At 43.2% G+C, this 21,837-nt stretch overlaps 1 protein-coding gene across 2 annotated transcripts in view; it reads right to left on the bottom strand.

The window, feature by feature from the left end:
• Window positions 1-1,637: 1,637 nt before the first annotated feature.
• The window catches only part of fancc (FA complementation group C), a 280,969-nt gene continuing 260,769 nt past the window's right edge, over window positions 1,638-21,837 (bottom strand). The window contains exons 12-15 of one of the 2 annotated variants that reach the window (XM_085984984.1): window positions 18,695-18,779; window positions 12,009-12,180; window positions 5,588-5,791; window positions 1,638-1,846 (exon numbers count right to left, since the gene is read on the bottom strand). In XM_085984984.1, the coding sequence (XP_085841110.1) occupies window positions 1,640-1,846; window positions 5,588-5,791; window positions 12,009-12,180; window positions 18,695-18,779 (668 nt within the window). In that variant the 3' untranslated portion in view covers window positions 1,638-1,639. The remainder of the gene's footprint in view (window positions 1,847-5,587; window positions 5,792-12,008; window positions 12,181-18,694; window positions 18,780-21,837) is intronic. The other variant, XM_085984990.1, reaches the window with a different exon arrangement.

Genomic DNA, 21,837 nt, shown 5'->3' with positions numbered 1-21,837 from the left:
TCGGTCCTTGATTCAGCATTAGTTTCCTGGAATGTCTGGTATATTATCCTCTTCCTCTACTGTAAAGACTAACACAAAGTAATTATTGAAGAAGTTTGTCATTTCCTTATTTTCATTTGCAGTATTACCCACATCTGTTTTTAAAGGGCCCATTTGCCCTTTTTCTTCTAATATAATTGTAAAAACTTTGTGTTAATCTTGATACCCCTCACAAGTTTCTTTTTGTATTCCCCTTTTGCAGCTCTTACTGTCTTTGTCTTCCTTTGCTGTTCTTTATATCTCTTCCAGTCCCCTGGATCTACACTATTCTTTGTACTTTTACATGCTCTTTCCTTTGGTTTTACATTATCTCTCACCTCGTCGACCATGGCTCTTTCTCCTTAGGGCTATATACTAGTCCTGTATTAAGCTAAATTCTTTTTTAAACACCTCCCACAATTCATCTGTAGTTTTACCTGATAACAGTTTTGACCAGTTTGCTGTAGTCAAGTCTCATCTCGTTAAAGTTACCCGTACCAAAATCTTTAGAACATTCAAAAATTCTGTCCTTTTAGCAGAATAATGAAACCTTCTTTCATTGTTGCTTTCAATAACACTGGGTAAATTGAAACTGCTGAACCATTTAGGTTTTTTCTGCAGCTTCACAGAATCACAGAAACCCCACAGTGCAGATAGAGGCCATTTCGGCCCATCGAGCCTGCACCGACACATATCCCACCCTATCCCCGTAACCCCACGTATTTAATCCCCCTAACACTAAGGGTCAATTTATCATAGCCAATCAACCTAACTCGCACATCTTTGGACTGGCCAGTATTATTCCTTGGAAAGGCCAGTATTTTTGCAACTCATTATATAGCCTGACAGTTGTAGCTTTCAGTAGAAATGTATACTTTTATACTTCAAAATTTAGAGTTATGATGATCACAGTTGGTTTAAAATCAATGATAGAGATGCAGGATGCATTGATTTTTTTTTTTTTGCAGTTCATGAAATCACTCATTTTTAACCATTTAAAGTGCATGTAAATGCCTAAATGAAGACAGCCTAGCGAACACTGGATGAAAAATGTTAGTGTATGGCCCCGCGTTGCCTTCCAGCGTACAATGTAAATGTCAAGCAGTGTAAATCTGCAGTTTATTCAAGTCAGGCTGCGTCAGACACTGGGAATGTGAAAGCAGATGTCTCCTTTTAAAGAAGCAGAGTTTCAATGGACCTCTTTTACATTACTGCATCGTAAAAACAAGAAATTGCTAATTTCTCCTTTGTATTCAGTTGCACGAAAACATTTAAAAGGAAAGTTTAGGTCAAGAAATAAAATCTTGCACTGATACCAGGTTTTATACTTCATTCTGAACTGAAGATTTTGAGTCATTTGTGTGTGAACATAGTGCTGTCATCCGACTTTGATTTGGCACATCATTGCACTGCTTTGCTATAAACCACTTTCTCTGCCAAACTCGATCAGATTCAGAAGTACATGTTTCAAGGTTAGAATAAGACACTAAAACCAACATAATGTTTGTGGACAATTTTCCCCAGAATTTATTACTAACTGATGCAGTAATGCGTGTATTTATATGAATGTTTGCAAGTAAATGTCTGAAAATCTACAATAAACTGGAAGTAGTCACTGGAATCATTGAATATAGTTTATTGTTCTGTGCAGGATATCATTTGATTGCATTATGTTGGATTGGGTTTCTAGTAACTGCTGTTGCAGGAGTTCAACAGTGATCTGCACCTTATCGTCTTTTGATCCTCCGCATCTTTTGTTCTTTAGTCTGTGTGCAGTACTAGCCAGCAGTTCAGAAACTCCATCAGTGGCAGCTCCAGCTAATGTGAACTATAACAAAGAAGGTATATAAATGTAGGTAGCAAAAAATATGCACCACTGTGGTCCTATTTAATCTCAAAGTTCATGAATATACAAACAAACCTTAAAATAAAGTAATTAAAACCATGATTTTAAAAAAAATGATTCTAAGCTTTATTTCAAACTGGTATTGAAGGCAATGTAATCTGCAATGGTATATTTAAAATCCAGAGGACAATCAAATAACTAGAATTTGAATATAAATCCACTTAGTTTGTATTTTTACTGTTGCATAAATCTGGTAGGAGCAGAAATTTTACAAATGTGATTTCATTACAAGCTAACTTATGCAAAGGTCATACCTAACCTGCTAGCAATTAAGAGCTGCCAACTGAATGCACTTATTGGCTTGTTCTAGTTTGGAATTGTGGAGTTATATTCTATGTTCCTTCTGGATGTGTACATTTCCAACCGAATTGGTCACAACAGAGGGAGGGGCAGTGGTGGAGGAAAGAGAGGCTAACCGTGTGCAAATTAAAAAAAACAGAAAAGTAAACGCCCATGGGAACGTGGCAAGTTGGATCCAAAATTGGTTCAGTCGCAGGAAGCAAAGGGTAATGGTCGACAGGTGTTTTTGTGACTGGAAGGCTGTTTCCAGTGGGGTTCCGCAGGGATCCCTTGCTTTTTGTGGTATATATCACTGATTTAGATTTCAATGTAGGGGGCATGATTAAGAAGTTTGCAGATGACACAAAAATTGGCCGTGTGGTTGGTAGTGAGGAAGAAAGCTGTAGCCTGCAAGAAGATATCAGTGGACTGGTCAGGTGGGTAGAAAAGTGGCAAATGGAATTCAATCTGGAGAAGTGTGAGGTAATACATTTGGGGAGGGTTAACAAGGCAAGGGAATACAGTATAAATGGTAGGATACTGAGAAGAATAGAGGGGCCTTGGAGTGCATGTCCACAGATCCTTAAAGGTAGCAGGACAGGTAGAAAAGGTGGTTAAGAAGGCATATGGGATACTTTCCTTTATTAGCCGAGGCATAGAATATAAGAGCAGGGAGGTTATGCTAGAATTCTATAAAACAGGAGTTAGGCCGCAACAACAACTTGTACATAGCACCTTTAACATAGTAAAATGTCCCAAGGTGCTTCACAGGAGTGTTATAAAACAAAATTTGACACTGAGCCCCATAAGCAGAAATTAGGGCAGTTAGTCAAAGAGGTAGGTTTTAAGGAGCATCTTAAAGGAGGAAAGAGCGGCAGAGAGGTTTAAGGAGGGAATTCCAGAGCTGAGAGCCCAGGCAGCTGAAGGCACAACCACCGGTTGAGTGATTATAATCAGGGATGCTCAAGAGGTTAGAATTGGAAGATCACAGATATCTTGGGGAGTTGTGGGGCTGGAGGAGATTACAGAGACAGGGAAGGGTGAGGCCATGGAGGTATTTGAAAACAAGAATGAGAATTTTAAAATCAAGGCATTGTTTAACCAGGAGCCAATGTAGATCAGCGAGCACAGGGGTGATGGGTGAACGGGACTTGGTGCGAGTTAGGACACGGGCAGCCGAGTTTTGGATGACCTCAAGTTTACATAGGGCAGAATGTGGGAGGCCAGCCAGGAGTGTGTTGGAATAGCCAAGTCTAGAGGTAACAAAGGCATGGATGAGGGTTTCAGCAGCAGATGAGCTGAGGCAAGGGCGGAGATGGGTGATGTTAGAGGTGGAAATAGGTAGTCTTAGATATGTGGTCAAATATGACACCGAGGTTGCAAACAGTCTGGTTCAGTCTCAGACAGATGCTAGGGAGAGGGATGGAGTTGGTAGCTAGGGAACCAAGTTTGTGGCAGGGACTGAAGACAATGGCTTTGGTCTTACCAATATTTAATTGGAGGAAATTTCTGCTCATCCGGTACTGGACGTCAGACAATTTAGAGACAGTGCAGGGGTCAAGAGAAGTGGTGGTGAGGTAGAGCTGGGTATTATCAGCGTACATGTGGAAACTGACTGTTTTTGGATAATGTTGCCGAGAGGCAGCATGTAGATGAGAAATAGGAGGAGATCAAGGATAGATTGTTGGGGGATACCAGAGGTAACTGTGGGAGCAGGAAAAGAAGCCATTGCAGGTGATTCTCTAGCTACGATTAGAAAGATAAGAATGGCACCAGGCGAGTGCAGTCCCAACCAGCTGGACAACGGTGGAGGCGCGTTGGAGAAGGATGGAGCGGTCAACAGGCTGCACACAGGACGATGTGACAAAGGATGTCATTTGTGACTTTGATGGAGCCATTTCAGTGGCGGGGCAGAAACCTGATTGGAGGGATTCAAACAGGGAGCTCTGGGAAAGATGGGCACAGATTTGGGAGGCGACAACACGTTCAAGGACTTTGTAGAGGAAAGGGAGGTTGGAGATGGGGTGGCAGTTTGCAAGGACGGAGGGGTCAAGGGTTGTTTTTTTGAGGAGAGGGGTGATAACGGCAGATTTGAAGGAGAGGGGGACAATACCTGAGGAGAGAGAACTGTTAACAATATCAGCTAACATGGGAACCAGAAAAGAATTGCATTTATATAGCGCCTTTCACGACCACCGGACGTCTCAAAGCACTTTACAGCCAATGAAGTTGGGTGGTCAGCAGTTTAGTCGGGAATAGGTTTGAGGAAGCAGGTCTCATGGACAAGATGAGGGTGGAGAGATGATATGGCGAGATAGGAGAGAAACTGGAGAAAGGTGCGAGTTCAGGGCTAGGGTAGGAGGCCCGGTGGTCTATGGGAAGGAAGGTGGCAGAGACAGCTGATCTCAATCTTAGAGAGGAAGAAGTTGTTGGAGGAGACAGGGGAGAGGCGTTCAAGAAGACTGTTTACAGTAGAAAAAAGAAGCTGGGATTATCTTTGCATTCCAGAATGATCCTGGAATAGCGAGCAGTTTTGGCAGACTAGTGCAGGACCCGATAATGCTTTATGTGGGCTAGCCAGATCTGGTAGTGAACTATGATTCTATGCACTTGCAAAAATAAAATATTTAAATGATCTGATCACCAAATCCTGGTAAAGCGTGTATTTTTTGATTGAATCTTGCACCACTTTAAGTTTATCAGTGACCTCACAGATGTTAAGGACTGCTCGAGTTCTTGGCTTCATACAAATCACAAAGGTTAACTTCAAATGTATGCAGTCAGATTTAGTTTTTCATATTCTTCATGTTCTTTGAATCGAACACGATCAGAAAGCTGCCGATGCAAGGTTGTGAATTGTGTTTGAAGCTTAAAAATATAAAATAACATGGAATTATTTAAAATTCACAGGGCATGACAACACAGAGTTTTCTGTGCACGTGTTGCACTTTATCAACTCTTTTCACATAAGATCCAATCTGCTACTTTAAAAGAAAAGAAAATAAAACACTGCTTTGTGGTCATCACCTACTCATTACTCCTCACATTTACCACCCACACTGTAATGTGTTTAGAAACAAAGGGAACGGAATCTGTTTCCTTCACATGGAGTAGACAGCCAGGATTAAAAAATTAAGAGATTTTGGCAAAACTCTACAGAATATTAAATTAATACAGTAGCCGCTGATGCAGAATAAATGAAATGAGTTCTTTGTCTATTTAAAAAAATATGAATGGAAATAAAGAAGTGCATTAATTTTTGGTTTAAAAAGGGGCCATGATGGCCACATTCCTTTTTTAAAATCGAGTTAATTGAAAAGAACAGATTATCAGTAATTGAAGACTGATAAACAAATTACAAACGAAGCAACTTCAGATACTCACAAGTTGCACAGACTCCTTTGCTATTCTGTGTCCGCCAGCTGAAAATAACAAAAAGCTCACAAGGAGGTGATTGATTAGGTCTTTAAGGTGACTTTGTTCTGTGTAGAGATTCCCAGTGACTAAAGCAGTCTGCAAATCCTTGAGATTCAAGATTGTCTTGTTGCTGAGAATCTTTATTCGATGGTACACCGATTTTACATCCTCCTGTGGGGAGTATTTAAGCAAACTAAAGATTGGAATAGTTCAAAAACAAAAAGGTGATGAAAATTGTTTTTCCCCCCACATATATATAGAAAATTCCAACAGTGACTACACATCAAAAGTACTTCAATGGCTGTAAAACGCTATGTGATGTCCTGAGTTTGTGAAAGGCGCTTTAATAAATGCAAGTCCTTTCCTTTAAAAAGATACATACAGATGCATATAAACACACACAGTGCCCAGAGGGAAGGCTTCACTAGAACACAGGAAAAGTGAAAACTCTGAACTATTCTGCTCTGCCGGATTAACTACATAGGGCACCAAGCCAGAGTCTGTCTTTTCATAATGGAAGGAGGTGGAGAAAGTCCCGTAACAGATGTGGTTAGCATTTATACTGTGGGAAAAAGAGCAGAAAGCTCCTCCAGCAGTTCACTTAGACATTACAGTCAAGGATCAATAAAATCCCATCACAATGCAATTTGACCTGAACTGATGAGATGTCTGATTACACTCAACCTTTCAGGACATCTTTTTTCTTAAGCTGAAAGGTTATTTCTAGAAGGCAGTGGAAGAGGAGGCAGTATTAAGTATTCACTCTGAAAGCTGAATTTCTGGCCTTTTAATAACAAAACAAATCTGAATGTAAAGTTCCCCATAACACTGTCAGACATGACCTATAATGAATGATATATTAGTTTTTATACTGAAATAGGAAATAAAGTTAACTGAAGCAAGTCTTGTGTTTTAATTTGTTGAGATCGCCTAGTGTAGAAGCTGGTGGATTATTTACCATTAATTGATGATTTAGGATCAGTTGTTTTACCCAAAATAAAACATGCTATCCTCAATTGCCTCTCCTCCTGTGTCTTGCTGCATTTTGTACAAGTTCAAAGTTTACAGAGTGTGGATGAAGGAAGACCAGAAAAGATAGCATTACAATAAAGTCTAAAAGTTACAGATGCATGAGTAAGAGTTTCAGCACTGGAGGGCTGAGGTGGGCAATGTTACAGTGATTAAAATAAATGGACTTGACAATGTGGATGATATTGGATTGGAAATTAAACTTCCAATCCAATATCAACATGATACCACTGCGATCGGTCTGGATGCAGCCAGCATATCTCCAGCAATGGCTTCTCGTTCCTTCCCCACATCACCTCCAGAGCCCCTCCAATAAGCTATTAGCTCCCTCCCTTCCCTCATCTGCCCCCCCAGTGATATCACCCAATCATGGGGCCTGGTTCTATATGCATGCCGACAATGCCCAGTTCTACCTCTCCACAGTCACCTCTGTGATGTCAGACAGTCCCTTCACCATCAAATCTAGGCTGAGTCATAACTTCCTTCAGCTGGAAAGCAGAAAGTCCAAGCCAATGTTTCCGGTGCCTGCTACAAACCCATTCTCTTCCTTGGCCTCTCACAGGCTAAATGAGACTCAAATGTTTGATCCCAAGTTTAATTTCCAATCCAATATCATCCACATTGTCAAGTCCATTTATTTCTATCACTAACATTGCCCACCCCAGTGCTGAAACTCTTATTCATGCGTCTATAACTTTCAGACTTTATTGTAATGCTATCTTTTCTGGTCTTCCTTCAGCCACACTCTGTAAACTCTGAACTTGTACAAAATGCAGCTACTAATTTTCTGTCCTTTACTAAGTCAAGCTGTTCTATTATCATCACCCACAGACCTACTGGACTCTCGGTTCCTCAATTTATTAAATCAAACAATACAAAATTAATTGGCCAGAATAGGTAGGTAAAGGGGATAAGAGAATGGAGTTCCTACAATGTGTATATGACTCCTTTCTAACCCAGAAACCCAAGGAGGGGGGATTCGCTGCTGGATCTGGTAATTGGGAACGAACCAGAGCAGATAAGCGAAGTTAAAGTAGGGAAACATCTAGGCAATAGTGACCATAATATAATACGGTTTAGGATAATAATTGAGAAGGATTAAGCATGACAGAACAGGGTAATAGATTTGAGAAAAGCTGATATTGATGGGCTGAGGATATAGAACTCGGGAAAATAAAATGAACGACAATATTGGCAAACAGCAATGGGAAACATTTAAAACGGTGTTCAACTGAGCCCAGAAAAATGTATTCCGCTAAAACACACCAAACACCATGGATGAATAACGACACAATGGAAAAATTGAGGGTAAGGAAAGAGACATACACTAAGTACATGGACAGCAGGGGAAAGCATGACAAGGGAGAATACAAAGAGACGAGGAGAAAAGTTTAAAAAAAATTAGAAAGGGAAAGAGGAACTAAGGAACATAAAACAAGATAGTAAAATATTCTACAGGCACGTAATAAAAAAAAGTCGGATGGGAATAGGGCCATTAAGGGACGGTCAGGATAAAATCGCAGGCAGCGATAGCGAAATGGCAAAAATATTAACTATTTTGCATCAGTATTTATCAGGGAGACGGACCAGGTGGAGATGACATCGGAAGATGAGATTAGAAATGATATAACTGCATTTAAAGTAAAAAAACTGCATTTAAAGTAAAAAGAGGAGAAATATTAAACTAATCAAACTCGAGAGGTCCGGATGGAGTACATCCGTGCATTTTAAAAGAATCTAGGGAAGAGATAGCAGAGGCATTATTACACATTTTTTTAATTTGTTAGAAAAAGGTTTAGTGCCAGAGGACTGTCGGATAGCTAACATTATACCTATACTTAATAAGGGAGATAGAACATGTGCAGAGAACTATATAGACCAGTCAGCTTAACATCGTTAGTAGAAAAAATACTGGAATCTCTATTAAAAGAGAAAATAGATAAATATCTATAAACCAGAAATATAATAATGAATAGTCAACATGGATTTCAAAAGGGAAAGTCTTACTTGACCAACCTCACTGAATTCTTCTGAAGAGGAGACAGAGAAAGTAGACAAGGGTAATGCAATATATCTAAATTTCCAAAAGGCCTTTGATAAGGTACCACATAATAGACTAATGAATAAGGTCAGAGCATACAGAGTCAGGGGACAAGTAGCAGAATGGATAGCTAGCTGACTTCAAAAAGAAAACAGAGAGTAGGGGTAAAAGGTAGCTATTCAGAGTGGCAGAAGGTGGGAAGTGGGGTCCCACAAGGATTAGTGCTGGGACCACTGTTGTTCACAATTTATATTAACGATTTAGACTTTGCAATCAAACACACAATTTCTAAATTTGAAGACGACACCAAATTGGGGGGAGGGGGGGAATAGTCAATACTGAGGAGGACTGCAACAAATTGCAGAATGGGCATATAATTGGCAAATTAATTTCAACATAGATAAATGTGAGGTATTTTATTTTGGTAAGAAAAATAAGGAGGTCACATATTACTTGGGAAATAAATGGGGCAGAGAAGCAAAGGAATCTGGGAGTACAAATACACAAATCACTAAAAGTAGCGACATAGGTTAATAAGGCCATAACAAAAGCAAACCAAGCACTAGGGTTTATTTCTAGAGGGATAGAATTGAAAAGTAGAGAAGTTATGCTAAACTTGTATTGAATCTTGGTTAGATCACACTTGGGAGTACTGCATACAGTTCTAGTCGCTATATTATAAAAAGGACAGAGGCACTGGAGAGGGTGCAAAAAAGACTTACAATGATGATACCAGAACTGCGAGGTTATACCCATCAGGAAAGGATGAACATAGAAGGCTTAGGTGTGATCTAATAGAGGTCTTAAAATTATGAAAGGTTTTGATAGAGTACACACAAACGCAGAGTGTTTCCACTTGTGGGGAAGAACAAAACTAGAGGCCATCAATATAAGATAGTCACCAAGTAGGGAATTTAGAAGAAACTTCTTTACCCAGAGAGTGTTGAGAATGTGGAACTCGCTACCACAAGGAGTGGTTGAGGTGAATAGTATAGATGTATTTAATGGGAAGCTAGATAAGCATATGAGGGAGAAGGGAATAGAGGGTTATGCTGATAGAGTAAGGTGAGAAAGGATGTGAAGCTCAAATGCTGGCATGGTTTGGTTGGGCCAAATGGCCTGTTTCTGTGCTGTATATTCCATGTAATTCTATGTAAATTTAAAGTCTTCATACTCATTTTCAAATCCCTCAATGGCCTTGCTCCACCCTGCTCCTGCAATCTCCTCCAGCCTTACTTTACCACCAATATCCTTCAGTCTTCCAACTCTGGCCTACTATGTAACCTCCCCACCATCAGTGGAGCAGCCTTCAGCCACTTTGACTCTACTCTCTGGAACTCCCTTCCTATACTCGCTCTACTCCATTAAACCCCTAAAAGGATGAGCTAACTGGACTGAATGGAAGGGGAGAACAAAAGGTAAAGGTCACTGATCAAATATACTAATCGCCTATGAATTGGAGCTTCATAGAGCTGTGGCATTTAAAACCCACCATAATCATCAAATTGTACCTCGGAAAAATCTAAGCTTATTAGCTCTGAAATTGCTGAGGACAAGGAGGCTGTGGCTTTGTGGCAGTAGGGGAAGGGCTAATGTGGAACTTGGATCAGGCAGGATTCTGCCCCCTTCTCAGCCCTATTGGAAATCCCAGCAGTTTTGGTGGTGGGCCCATAATATGCCCACCAACAAATGGGCAGGAATATCATCAAATTTAAAATTAGGGAAATACATCACCTCACACCACACATTTCCCTCAGTCCCACACTTAGCAGTGATGGATGCCAGAGTGCCAATTGTCCAGGATTACTCAAGCAATCCATTGCACTGTCAAAAATGGTAGAAGTTACCAGCAGCACCTTTGGAATAACTTGAGGGTGGCTCCACAGACCCACTGGTGCTGCGGCAAAGGTGGGCATCCCAGTCGTTCCAGGTGCCTGCCCACAATATTTAACACTACCTGGCCTTCTGATTTCCAAAGGTGTCGGGGGCGTCGGCAGTGGGTGAACCATAATTACAGGGTGAGCCGCAGATACACCTGCAACAGCCTCCGGCCTCCCAAAGAATTGTAGGACCTCTGGCCACAAAATTCGATCGGCCCGCTCCACCAGCAGAAATGCAGCAGGATGGGTTGTAAGTCCACCCAAGTGAGGTAGTGCATACCATCCAAAATTACAGGGACGGAGTCATTTGCATATTTTGGTCAGCACATCATGCCAGTAAGGATAGATCAAATTACCCACCCCCTCCTCCGACAGCAAAGTCAGAGCAATGCCATGCCACTCCACCAGAGGAAAGGAGGCCCAGGAAAGGCCCAAAAACAAAAGGTTAAGTATTTTAAATCTTCAGTTGCTCTTGGAGCCTGTGGGCATTTTTTGGGGGAAGGTAAACAATCCACTCCAGGCCTCAGTGGGAATAATGCCAGTTCTCAGCCAGTGAGAGTTCTGCTGAGGCCTTTAAGAAGCCTGCCCTCCTCCACACTGGAATTTTTCTATTCACTTTGTTTATTACCGGTGCACAATGATTTGGCGTGCCGAATCTAATCATCCCTGATCGCTTTCAACTTCCCCTATCTCTACACCATCCCCAGTATACCTCAGACACCCATTTTGCTCTCCAATGTCCAGTCGCTTGTTCTTGTTCTTGTTGGTAATGCATTTCATCACCCACAGCTCTGCTCATTTGCAGAGTTGATCGAACTGCTTTTGCAGGTCCTTGGTTGCTTCCCCCAACTCAAATGCCTCTTCTAGTTTAGTATCATCTGTAAATTTTACCAAGTTGCATTGGGTTTCTAAAATTCAAGTTGTTAATGTAGATTAGGAATACTGGGGGCCCCAGCACCGTTCTCTGGGACACTCAACTGAAAACCTCCCCCACCCCAACATCACTACCCTAATAAGTAACTGCAGCTTTCTTTCCCTCCGCCAATTTTTTATCCACACCAGGTTGTGTTCCCACTGCTTTCAGTTTCAGTAGCAGTCTTTTGTTAAGAACTTATCAAAAGGCTTTTAGAAATCTTAAGTACAATACATCACAATTTTTTTCCAGTTTTTACTTGGGATTTCACTTCCTCAAAAATGTCAAGGTTAGTCAAGCAGGATCTTTCCTTCAGTTGGCTGTCATTTACCAGATAATAAAGATAATGTTCAAGTTTGCTCTTGATAATTTTAATAGTTATTGATGCAAGACTTATGAATCTGCCACTGGTAGAAGCTGCAACCAGTCTTCTAAACCCCTGGAAGGAAACTTGAAAAAGGAAAAAGCCTAAAAATAGTATAGATTATTTACTGATCAAATCTATTCCATGTGATGGAAACCCACCAGTAAATGATTCTCTTGTTGGTTTTCCATATGTGGCTTATGGTAGAACATCAAAAGCCAAAGCAGCATCTCCGAGATATCATCTGTCATCATCAATTGCTGTAAGGCAACATTCACCCAGTCTCCAAAATGAACCAGCAAAAACCAATTCTCAAACAGATTTGCAGAGCTTCTGCAGAAAAAGTCAGAAAAATTGAAAGTTAGCATGAAAATAAAGAACCAGAATCTGCAGTCAGTTTATTCCAATTTTTTCCCAACACTCAGCCAAATATTGCACCACTTCCCCACTCCTCCCCCACCCCCAAAAAAGAATCCTTCCTTTTAATGCCTCTTGTCTAACTTTCATCAGCACTCCTGCGGATATTAAATGTGGACAGCTGTGCTCATCTGGTGTTACTCTCGTCACCACATAGGAATCTTGCAGGTTGCCATTAATTCTCTTGCATCATACGATGTTGCACACAGCTGTTTGCCCAGAACAGTTTGAAGATGACTTATTTGTTATATATTGTTCCCACAAGAAAATGCTTGTAAAACTATAAAGCTGAGCACCTAGTAAAGAGTGCAAATAATTACGGCAGTATGAGGGGCGAGTTGGCTGAGGTAGATTGGGAAATTAGATTAAAAAGATATGACGCTAGATAAGCAATTGCAAACATTTAAAGAAATAATTCATAATTTTCAATGAATATACATTTCCTTGAGGAATAAAAACTCCACTGGAAAAGTGGTACAGCCATGGCTAACTAGAGAAGTTAAGGATAGTATTAGATTAAAAGAAGCAGCTTACAACGTTGCCACAAAGAGTAGTAAGCCTGAGGATTAGGAGGGTTTTAAAAATCAGCAAAGGATGACCAAAAAATTGATAAAGTGGAAGAAATTAGAATATGAGAGTAAACTAGCAAGAAATATAAAAACAGATTGTAAAAGCTTTTACAAGCATATAAAAAGAGATTAGTGAAAGTAAATGTGGGTCCCTTAGAGGCAGAGACAGGAGACGTTATAATGGGGAATAAGGAAATGGCAGAGACATTAAACAAACATTTTGGCTGGAACTTTTACCTTTGGGTTGGGGCAGGTGCGTGCAGGCCATGTAACGGGTCACCATCATGAAGATTTCATCAGCGCGGGCTGCACTGTGTGCTTAACTGCATTAGAGCAATTGAATGAGTCCTGCGGGTTTCCCAGCCAATTAACTGGAGTGGGTCTAACGACATCACCAATGACTTGCTTTCAGCTCAGATATTTAAAGGAGCCTTGCACACATCACAGTTGAAGGTTGTTGTAGGCGGCTTAGAGCTGGCTATTCTTATCTATCAAAGACTTTTGTGAGGGTGCAAGAAAGGATGCAGTCTCAGCGTCGGAAGGCTACGCCCAGGTTTTCGGATGCAACAGCAACAACAACTTGTATTTATATAGCACCTTTAACATAGTAAAACGTCCCACGGCGCTTCACAGGAGTATTAAAAGACAAAAAATTTGACAACAAGCCACATAAGGAGAAATTAGGGCAGGTGACCAAAAGCTTGGTCAAAGAGGTAGGTTTTAAGGAGCATCTTAAAGGAGGAAAGAGAAGTAGCGAGGCAGAGAGGTTTTGGGAGGGATGTGCACGATTGTACAGAGAATGGAAGAGCCCATCTCCAACATGAGCAGCACCATATCGCAGGCGATGGTAACGATGTGTTCTTCCATGGAAAGGATGGCCACCTGCATGATGCATCAAATGCGCCAGTCAAACGAGAATGTGCTTGCTGTGAACAACAGCTTGCAGACTCTTATTGAACTCATCTCTAGAAGGGATAGAAATGTAGACTTGGGCATTCATCGCCCCACTGATGAGCAGCAAGGTTCTGTCCAACTCCTTGCTAGCAAGGAAGTGCAGGTGGCCCATGAGAGGGATGATGGTGAGAGGGCACGGGGAAGTGGGGGCTCTGCTCAAAGCGTTCCCACCTCTCCCCCGTTGTCTCCCCCTCAGTCAGAGCCCCACATGCTGCCTCGGATCCCGATGGCCGAGTCTGCCTCTGCACAGTTGCAGGAGGAGCAGTCTTTGGCGGGGCCCTCACGGGCGCCAAAAGTGTCTAAGCACTCAGAGCAGGGAAGTGAGCAGCCTGCCTCTACCTTGGCTGAAGCCACATGGGGTGCACCTCGTAGAAGCACTTGGAAAAGAAAAATGACACAATCGTAGATGCACATGGGTGTTTGCTAAAATATTAGTGCTAAGTTTCAGTTCTATTTATGAAGCACATCAATTTATTCCTTTTCACCACTTTCCCATCTTGTCCATTTTTGCCTGCTACCTGGGAAGTGGCCTCGTCACTTGGAGTGAATGGTGAGACATTACTTAACCTCGAGCAACGGATGTGACAGGAATGGTTTGGTTAGTTTGGGACTACTTTGTGGTGGAGGGGTGGGTGGAAAAGTTGGTACAGCATCTGGGAGCCAGGTGGGTGCAATGGTGCCACTTAACTAAATCGTGCCATTATAAGGCCATCCCTGGCCTCCCGGGCAGCAATGTGCATCACTGATGGTGCCATGTCCACCTCCTCCTCCTCCAATGAAGAGGCTGTGCACTCTGCGCCTTGCTCCTCCTGCAGCTCCAATCCTCACTGCTGCACTATGTTGTGAAGCGCGCAGCATACAACGATCATTCTGGAGACCTTGACTGGTGCATACTGAAGGGCTCCTTCCAGATCGGTCAAGACATCTGAAGCTCATCTTCAGCAGGCCGATTGCTTGCTCTATGACACATCTGGTCGTCATATGGCTTTGATTATAGCGCTCCTCGGCCTCATTGCTTGGCCTCCTCAAGGGTGTCATCAGCCACGTCTTCAGTGGATAGCCCTTGTCCCCAAGCAGCCAGCCGGTAAGTCTGTTCATAGGTGCGAAGAGATGAGGGAGGGTGGATTGGTGCTTCTTAGGCAGATGCTGGTGTGTGAATTCTTTTAACGTGGGGTGGCTGTTGCACACCAGCTACCACACTGGCTTGACAGAGCAGGGTCTTGGTCCAATGGCAAGGGGATCCAAGACGACAGGAGACCAGGCTCTGTTACATCGGCCTAGCACACACACAAACATACTCCTACTGTCCTCCTCCCTCCTTCCCGCAGGTCCTCTCTGCCTGGGTTTCATAGGCTGCAGTGTGGTCCTCCCGACTCCGCTGCTGGTCCACGCTGTGCCGCTCCTGGGCCTTGACCTCGCTGCTGGGCTTGTCCTCGTCCCTGGGCCTCGTTCCTGTATCCCGACCTCCTTATAGTGTGTCTCCTTCTAGTGAGTGTGTCCCGCGGTGTGTCTCCTTCCAGCGAGTGTGTCCCGCGGTGTCTCCTTCCAGTGAGTGTGTCCCGCGGTGTCTCCTTCCAGTGAGTGTGTCCCGCGGTGTCTCCTTCCAGTGAGTGTGTCCCGCGGTGTCTCCTTCCAGTGAGTGGTGGGGGGGGGGGGGGGGGGGGGGTGATGGTGCAGGATGAAAGAGTCATGACAGCTCCCTGGAAACCTGGCACACACATACATGATGATTTTTTTATGGTTGCAGAGAAGCTGCACGTTGAGGGAGTGGAAGCCCTTCCAGTTCACGGGTGATCTAGGGGTGTCTTGATGGGCACATGTGTGCAGTTGATGAAGCCCTGCAGCTGTGGGAAGCCAGCCAGAGCCGTAAAGCTGGGTGCCTGCTCAGTCACAATGGCTTCATAAGTGGCAAGGTGTACATAAGTGGCTAACTTGTGAAACATGGCATCAGTCACATGGGTGATGCATTTATGGGCAGCCGACTGCAAGACCCTGCAAATGTCTGCTGCAGATCCCTGGAAGGAGCCTAAGGCGAAGAAGTTGAGGGGGGTGGTGACATTGACAGCCACTAGTAAGGCATGTGCAGCAGGTCCTTTGGGCTACAGGTCTTCTTCCAGCAAGCTACATATGTCTGCCACGAACTGCCGCGATAACCTGAGCCTCCTGAAGCACTGTTGTTCAGTCCGGTTCAGGAAGCTCATCTTCTGCATGTATACCCTGTGTTGGGGTATCACCTCCGGCAAGGTGCACCCCTGTGCTGATCTCCCTCCTGTGGAGCATCAGGTCGGTGAGGAGAAGGTTCTAAAAGAGGTGGCTGCAGAGATAGTGGCTGCATTGGTTTTGATTTTCCAGAATTCCCTAGATTCTAGAATGGTCCCCGTGGATTCACGCCCCAGTAGTGCCAGGCAATGACTATCTCTAACAAGCGAGAGTCTAACCACCTCCCCTTGACATTCAATGGCATTACCATTGCCGAATCCCCCACCATCAACATCCTGGAGGTCACCATTAACCAGAAACTTAACTGGACCAGCCACATAAATACTGTGGCAACAAGCAGGTCAGAGGCTAGGTATTCTGCAGCAAATGTCTCACCTCCTGACTCCCCAAAGCCTTGCCACCATCTACAAGGCACAAGTAAGGAGTGTGATGGAATACTCTCCACTTGCCTGGATGAGTGCAGCTCCAACAACACTCAAGAAGCTCGACACCATTCAGGATAAAGCAGCCCGCTTGATTGGCACCCCATCCACCACCTTAATCATTCACTCCCTCCACCACCGGCGTACCATGGCTGCAGTGTGTACCATCTACAAGATGCACTGCAGCAAATCGCCAAGGTTTCTTCGGCTGCACCTCCCAAACCTGCGACCTCTTCCACCTAGAAGGACAAGGGCAGCAGGCGCATGGTAACACCACCACCTCCAAGTCGCACACCATCCTGACTTAGAAGTATATCGCCAATACTTCATCGTCACTGGGTTAAAATCCTGGAACTCCCTACTTAACAGCACTGTGGGAGTACCATCACCACATGGACTGCAGCGGTTCAAGGCGACGGCTCTAATGTCCTTTATGGAAGGAAATCTGTTGTCCTTACCTGGTCTGGCCTATATGTGACTCCAGACCCATAGTAATGTGGTTGACTCTTAACTGCCCTCTGAAATGGCCTAGCAAGTCACTCAGTTGTAACTAACCACTACGAAACAAAATAATAAGCTAGGTCAAAATCCTGGAACTCCCCAACAGCACTGCCCTTGTCCTTCTAGATGGAAGAGGTCGCGGGTTTGGGAGGTGCTGCCGAAGAAGCCTTGGCAAGTTGCTGCAGTGCATCTTGTAGATGGTACACACTGCAGCCACGGTATGCCAGTGGTGGAGGGAGTGAATGTTTAAGGTGGTAGATGGCGTGCCAATCAAGCGGGCTGCTTTGTCCTGGATGGTGTCGAGCTTCTTGAGTGTTGTTGGAGCTGCACTCATCCAGGCAAGTGGAGAGTATTCCATCACACTCCTTACTTATTTATGCCTTGTAGATGCTAGAAAGGCTTTGGGGAGTCAGAAGGTGAGACACTCGCCACAGAATACCTAGCCTCTGACCTGCTCTTGTTTCCACAGTATTTATGTGGCTGGTCCAGTTAAGTTTCTGGTCAATGGTGACCCCCAGGATGTTGATGGTGGGGGATTCGGCGATGATAATGCCATTGAATGTCAAGGGGAGGTGGTTAGACCCTCGCTTGTTGGAGATAGTCATTGCCTGGCACTTCTGTGGCGCGAATGTTACTTGCCACTTATCAGCCCAAGCCTGAACGTCATCCAGGTCCTGTTGTATGTGGGCATGGACTGTTTCATTATCTGAGGAGTTGTGAATGGCACTGAACACTGTGCAGTCATCAGTGAACATCCCCATGCCTGACCTTATGTTGGAGGGAAGGTCATTGATGAAGCAGCTGAAGATGGTTGGGCCTAGGACACTGCCCTGAGGAACTCCTGCAGTGATGTCCTGGGGCTGTGATGATTGACCTCCAACCACCACAACCAGTAATACACTTAAAGTGACCTGCCTCTATCCAGAATGCATTGCAGGATAGCTATGCAATTACATTGTCCAGCTGTGAAAATATCTATTATGATAAGTTGGATTTCTCCACAACTCAGCAGTATGTTGGCTAGAATGCTTTTTGAAGGATTTGGTCAGCAAACTACTGAGATTTAGAAGACTAGATTTCTCCTTTAAATGTCTTATGCCAACTGCATTACAAGACCCCTCTGGCAGATGATGAAAACAGGAATCTCCCTGCATTCCAGAGTGCCATTTTGGTCCCATCTCAAGACCTCAGTTGGATGCTGTGTCAGAGCTCTTTTTCAGAATCACTAATGTTGATAATGATGTGACATAATAACCATAGTTGTAAGTCTTCATAAAACAGAAAGCCATCTAATTAAAGATCATAAATGCTTAGAGAGAAGTTAGTAATCTTGAGTACTGTAGGAATATACAATAGGTAATTGCAACTTCACACCCTTAGTAATACAATACTGGGCTCTGACTGATGAAGACTGAATCATGCAGTTAAAAGGATCAAATTCTATGTGATAAAATTTCACAGCAGATTTCTAAGAAAAGGAGTAAAAATACAAAATGTTTACATTAAGGTCTCAGATCACAGCCTGGAGTAGTTCACATGTCACAGGAGATGTGAAAGATTAAGAAACGGACTTTTTAATTAAATAAACATGGCCTTTAACCATCAGTGTATTATTACAACACAGGTAACTGTTGAAACAGGACAAATTTTCAGAGAACAAAGATCTCTTGTGCCGACTCAAGGAATAGAAATAAGAGCTTCTTTGAAAATGTTTCAAAAGTTTTCATTTGCTGAAAATAATTTGTAGCAAAGCTAAAAGCTCACCGTGTGACTTCTTTATCCTGTACAATCCTCTTCAAAATTTGAACAATACTCATTAGGTGCTGGGTCCAGGCAGCAGATGACACATCTGAAGAATTTTTTTTGAAAAAAGAATGATTATATGTGACACAAACTAAAAATATGGATAGAGGCAACTATTTAACTTACATTTACAACAATTTGGATTTCTATAGAACCCTTAAATAGAAGAATATCCCAGAATACTTTAGGGAACAGGAAACAGAAAAAATTATGGACAATAGCCCAGAAAGTAAAGTTGAAGAGAGAGCTTTTTGAAGGAAGAGGTGGCAAGGCAAGGTTTTGACAGAGGTTTCCAAAAAAGGGTATAATAACTGGTAGAGTAGTAATTTAGAGTCAGAGAAATGTAGGGTGTGGGTTGAGACAACAACTTGCAATTATATAGCATCTTTAATGTTGTAAAACATCCCAAAGAAGACAAGTTAAGGATTTGGGGATGGTCTTGCTTTCTATTATGACCCTAGAGCAGGAGGATTTGGCCATAGAAAATGAGTAGTGATACTGTGTGAGATGCTCAATACAGATCTGCTGATGGACAGTGTGTTAATGTGTGCATATGTTCTCAAGACTGCAGCCCACAACCTCGAAACTGGAGGAAAGAGTGGGCAGTCTCGGACCTGGTGGTGAAGAGGGCATTGAAGGTGGAGGTGAAGCAGCTGTCGAACATATTGATGGAAGCTCTGATGGTGGTGCAGATTGTACAGCAGAGATGGGGAGATGAAAGCTGGAAATGGCCACCATTAGATAGTTTGGACGTTATTTTTTTCAAGAGTTGAACTAAAGGGTCGTGTGATTTAGGATAGGCAGGAATATATGAATGAGGAAATGGACAAAAATGTATTCAGAGGTAATTGTGAAGTGCAAGGCATTGTGTGATGGAATGGTTTCGAAGCTAGCTATACGTGTGAGTTGATGTGGAGGATCAAGTCATTGGAGAAGAGGAGGGCTGAGAAATTGCAAAGGGCAGGATCAGTTCATGCACAGGTTAAAGTCTCCCAAGGTGAGAAGCCACTCACCACCCCAGGCCAAGAGGATGGGTGGGTGAGCAACCTCTTCGATTGGCACTCTAAATCCAGTCATTAGGAGATATATGACTACAGTGATGCTCCTTTTGATTTTTCCTTCCTCTCCACGGGAGCATGGCCTAATGTTTATTTGCCACCTGCCCATGAAGGTACAGCTGAGATTGGTAACTCAGTATGAGAAACTGCAAGCACACACCCAAGTTCCAACACTTGGATGTGCCAAAGCATTGTACGCTTAAAATACAAAGTTTAGCCTGTATGTTTCAGTGCCAAGAACCACATCTGTCCTAATGAGGGACTTACTGGTGAAACACTTAAACCCATTGGATGTCATCTTTTATGGTGCTACAGTTGCTCAATGTGTGGAAACTACAAACTTGAATTTGAAGATAAACACTAAAAATACACACATTCTAATCTGTATCAGACAGTTTAACCCACTTTAATACATAATATGCACAAGAAAGCCGTAGAAAGAACACAATCATAATAATACACAACAATAACATGCACACTACAAGAGCATTAGTGGGAACAAGCTTTCCCGATGGCCTACTGGGTAAATATCTATGCTGTGGCACTAAACCATTAAGATGAGAAGGTTTCTGATTCAATCCCTGGTTTGAGTTGAGTTAGCCAGGAGGGCAGCAACTAGGATGCTACGAGTGGCATCAGCATTCCTGGGCTCCTGCTCCTCATTGCTAACTAGTGAGTCCTGCTAGAACGTGCATTTCAGATGATGAAAGCTGAATCAGGTTTTGCTGCAATGCACTCGCCTCATCAAATTTCCTGTGGATACTGCCTAGTTGGGACTAGAGCCGGCCTTACGGATGGGCGACCACCTAGGCGCCATGGTCAGGGGGGCACTATGGTAAAGAGGGTCTGACATTAACAGCGTTGACCTCTGCAAAGAACTTGGCTATCTCCAAAGTCTGCTTCCAAAGGACTGTAGTGCTCAAGAAGAGCAAACTTTGAGTTTCAAGAGCAAGTTCCCAAACACATGGACAGCACTCAGGATCCTGTTAACCATGCCCATATCGGTGGCAAGCAGCGAACGGAGCTTCTCGAAGTTAGAACTCATAAAAACATATTTGTAATTGACCATGGAAGACGACAGGCTATCTTTGCTGGCCATCCTATCAAGAATGATGTGGCTCAAAATATCTTGGTGAACAAAGTTTTTTTTATTTGTTATTGCTATTTATTAGTTTAGTGTTTAATTTAATGTTTCGTTTATTTGTCACTTATTTGTTATTTTTTATGACTTGTATCATTTATTATTTAAATTATAAAAAACCTTTGAGATTACAGCTTTATTTCTGAAATTTCTACATTCTTAAACTCAAAGAAAGGGCGCCAAAATACAAGTTCACCCAGGGCGCTATTTTCCCTATGGCCGGCCCTGGTTGGGACAATTCAAGTCAAACATTCCACAATTATGATGAGGTCCACCATATGGGTCTCATTGCAGTCTCTGCTGGTCAAAGAACACAGAGCACAACCAGAGCTCAGTGTAATTTTCTTAGAGACAATGGCCTAGAAATTCGGTTGGTAGCGCCAGCGATTAGTGCCTAAAGAGCCCGAGAATTGGGGCTTTACCCAATGTTTGGGCGGGCGTAGTGAATATAGCGCCACCTCCCATATTGAGTATTCTTTTAGCGCCGGCGCTAACTCTTTGCGCGCGCCCGCGGGCACGGGCAGATCATGACGTCATTTCAGTGTGCAACGCCTTTTTGGCGCCCCGGACTGGATATTTGGTGGCGCCTGGAACTTTTGCGCCTAGCGCTGTTAGTGACAGTTCGATGGAACGTTACCAGGCCCTTCTTGTAGTCGGGGGGCGCTATTTAAAGGGGACAGCTCTAGTATAAAAGCTGCAGCCACTTGGCCTGTTCATTGTGATCGTTGCTGGAGAGAGTTGGTGAGCTACTGTGGAGCAGATTTTTTGGAATTTAGCCTTAGAATACTTGGGACCTTCAAACCTGTCCGGAGCAGTTGGAGCGCTACACCTAATAGCGTTTTGAACGACTGGCATCGGAATGGGAGCTGCTTTGGATGGCAACGTCCTCATGGCCGGACACTGTG

Source organism: Somniosus microcephalus, chromosome 1 (assembly GCF_052327205.1).
Source record: "Somniosus microcephalus isolate GS21.2 chromosome 1, FLI_Smic_1.0, whole genome shotgun sequence".
Classification (NCBI taxonomy): domain Eukaryota; kingdom Metazoa; phylum Chordata; class Chondrichthyes; order Squaliformes; family Somniosidae; genus Somniosus; species Somniosus microcephalus.
This window is presented reverse-complemented; position numbering and strand designations above follow the sequence as displayed.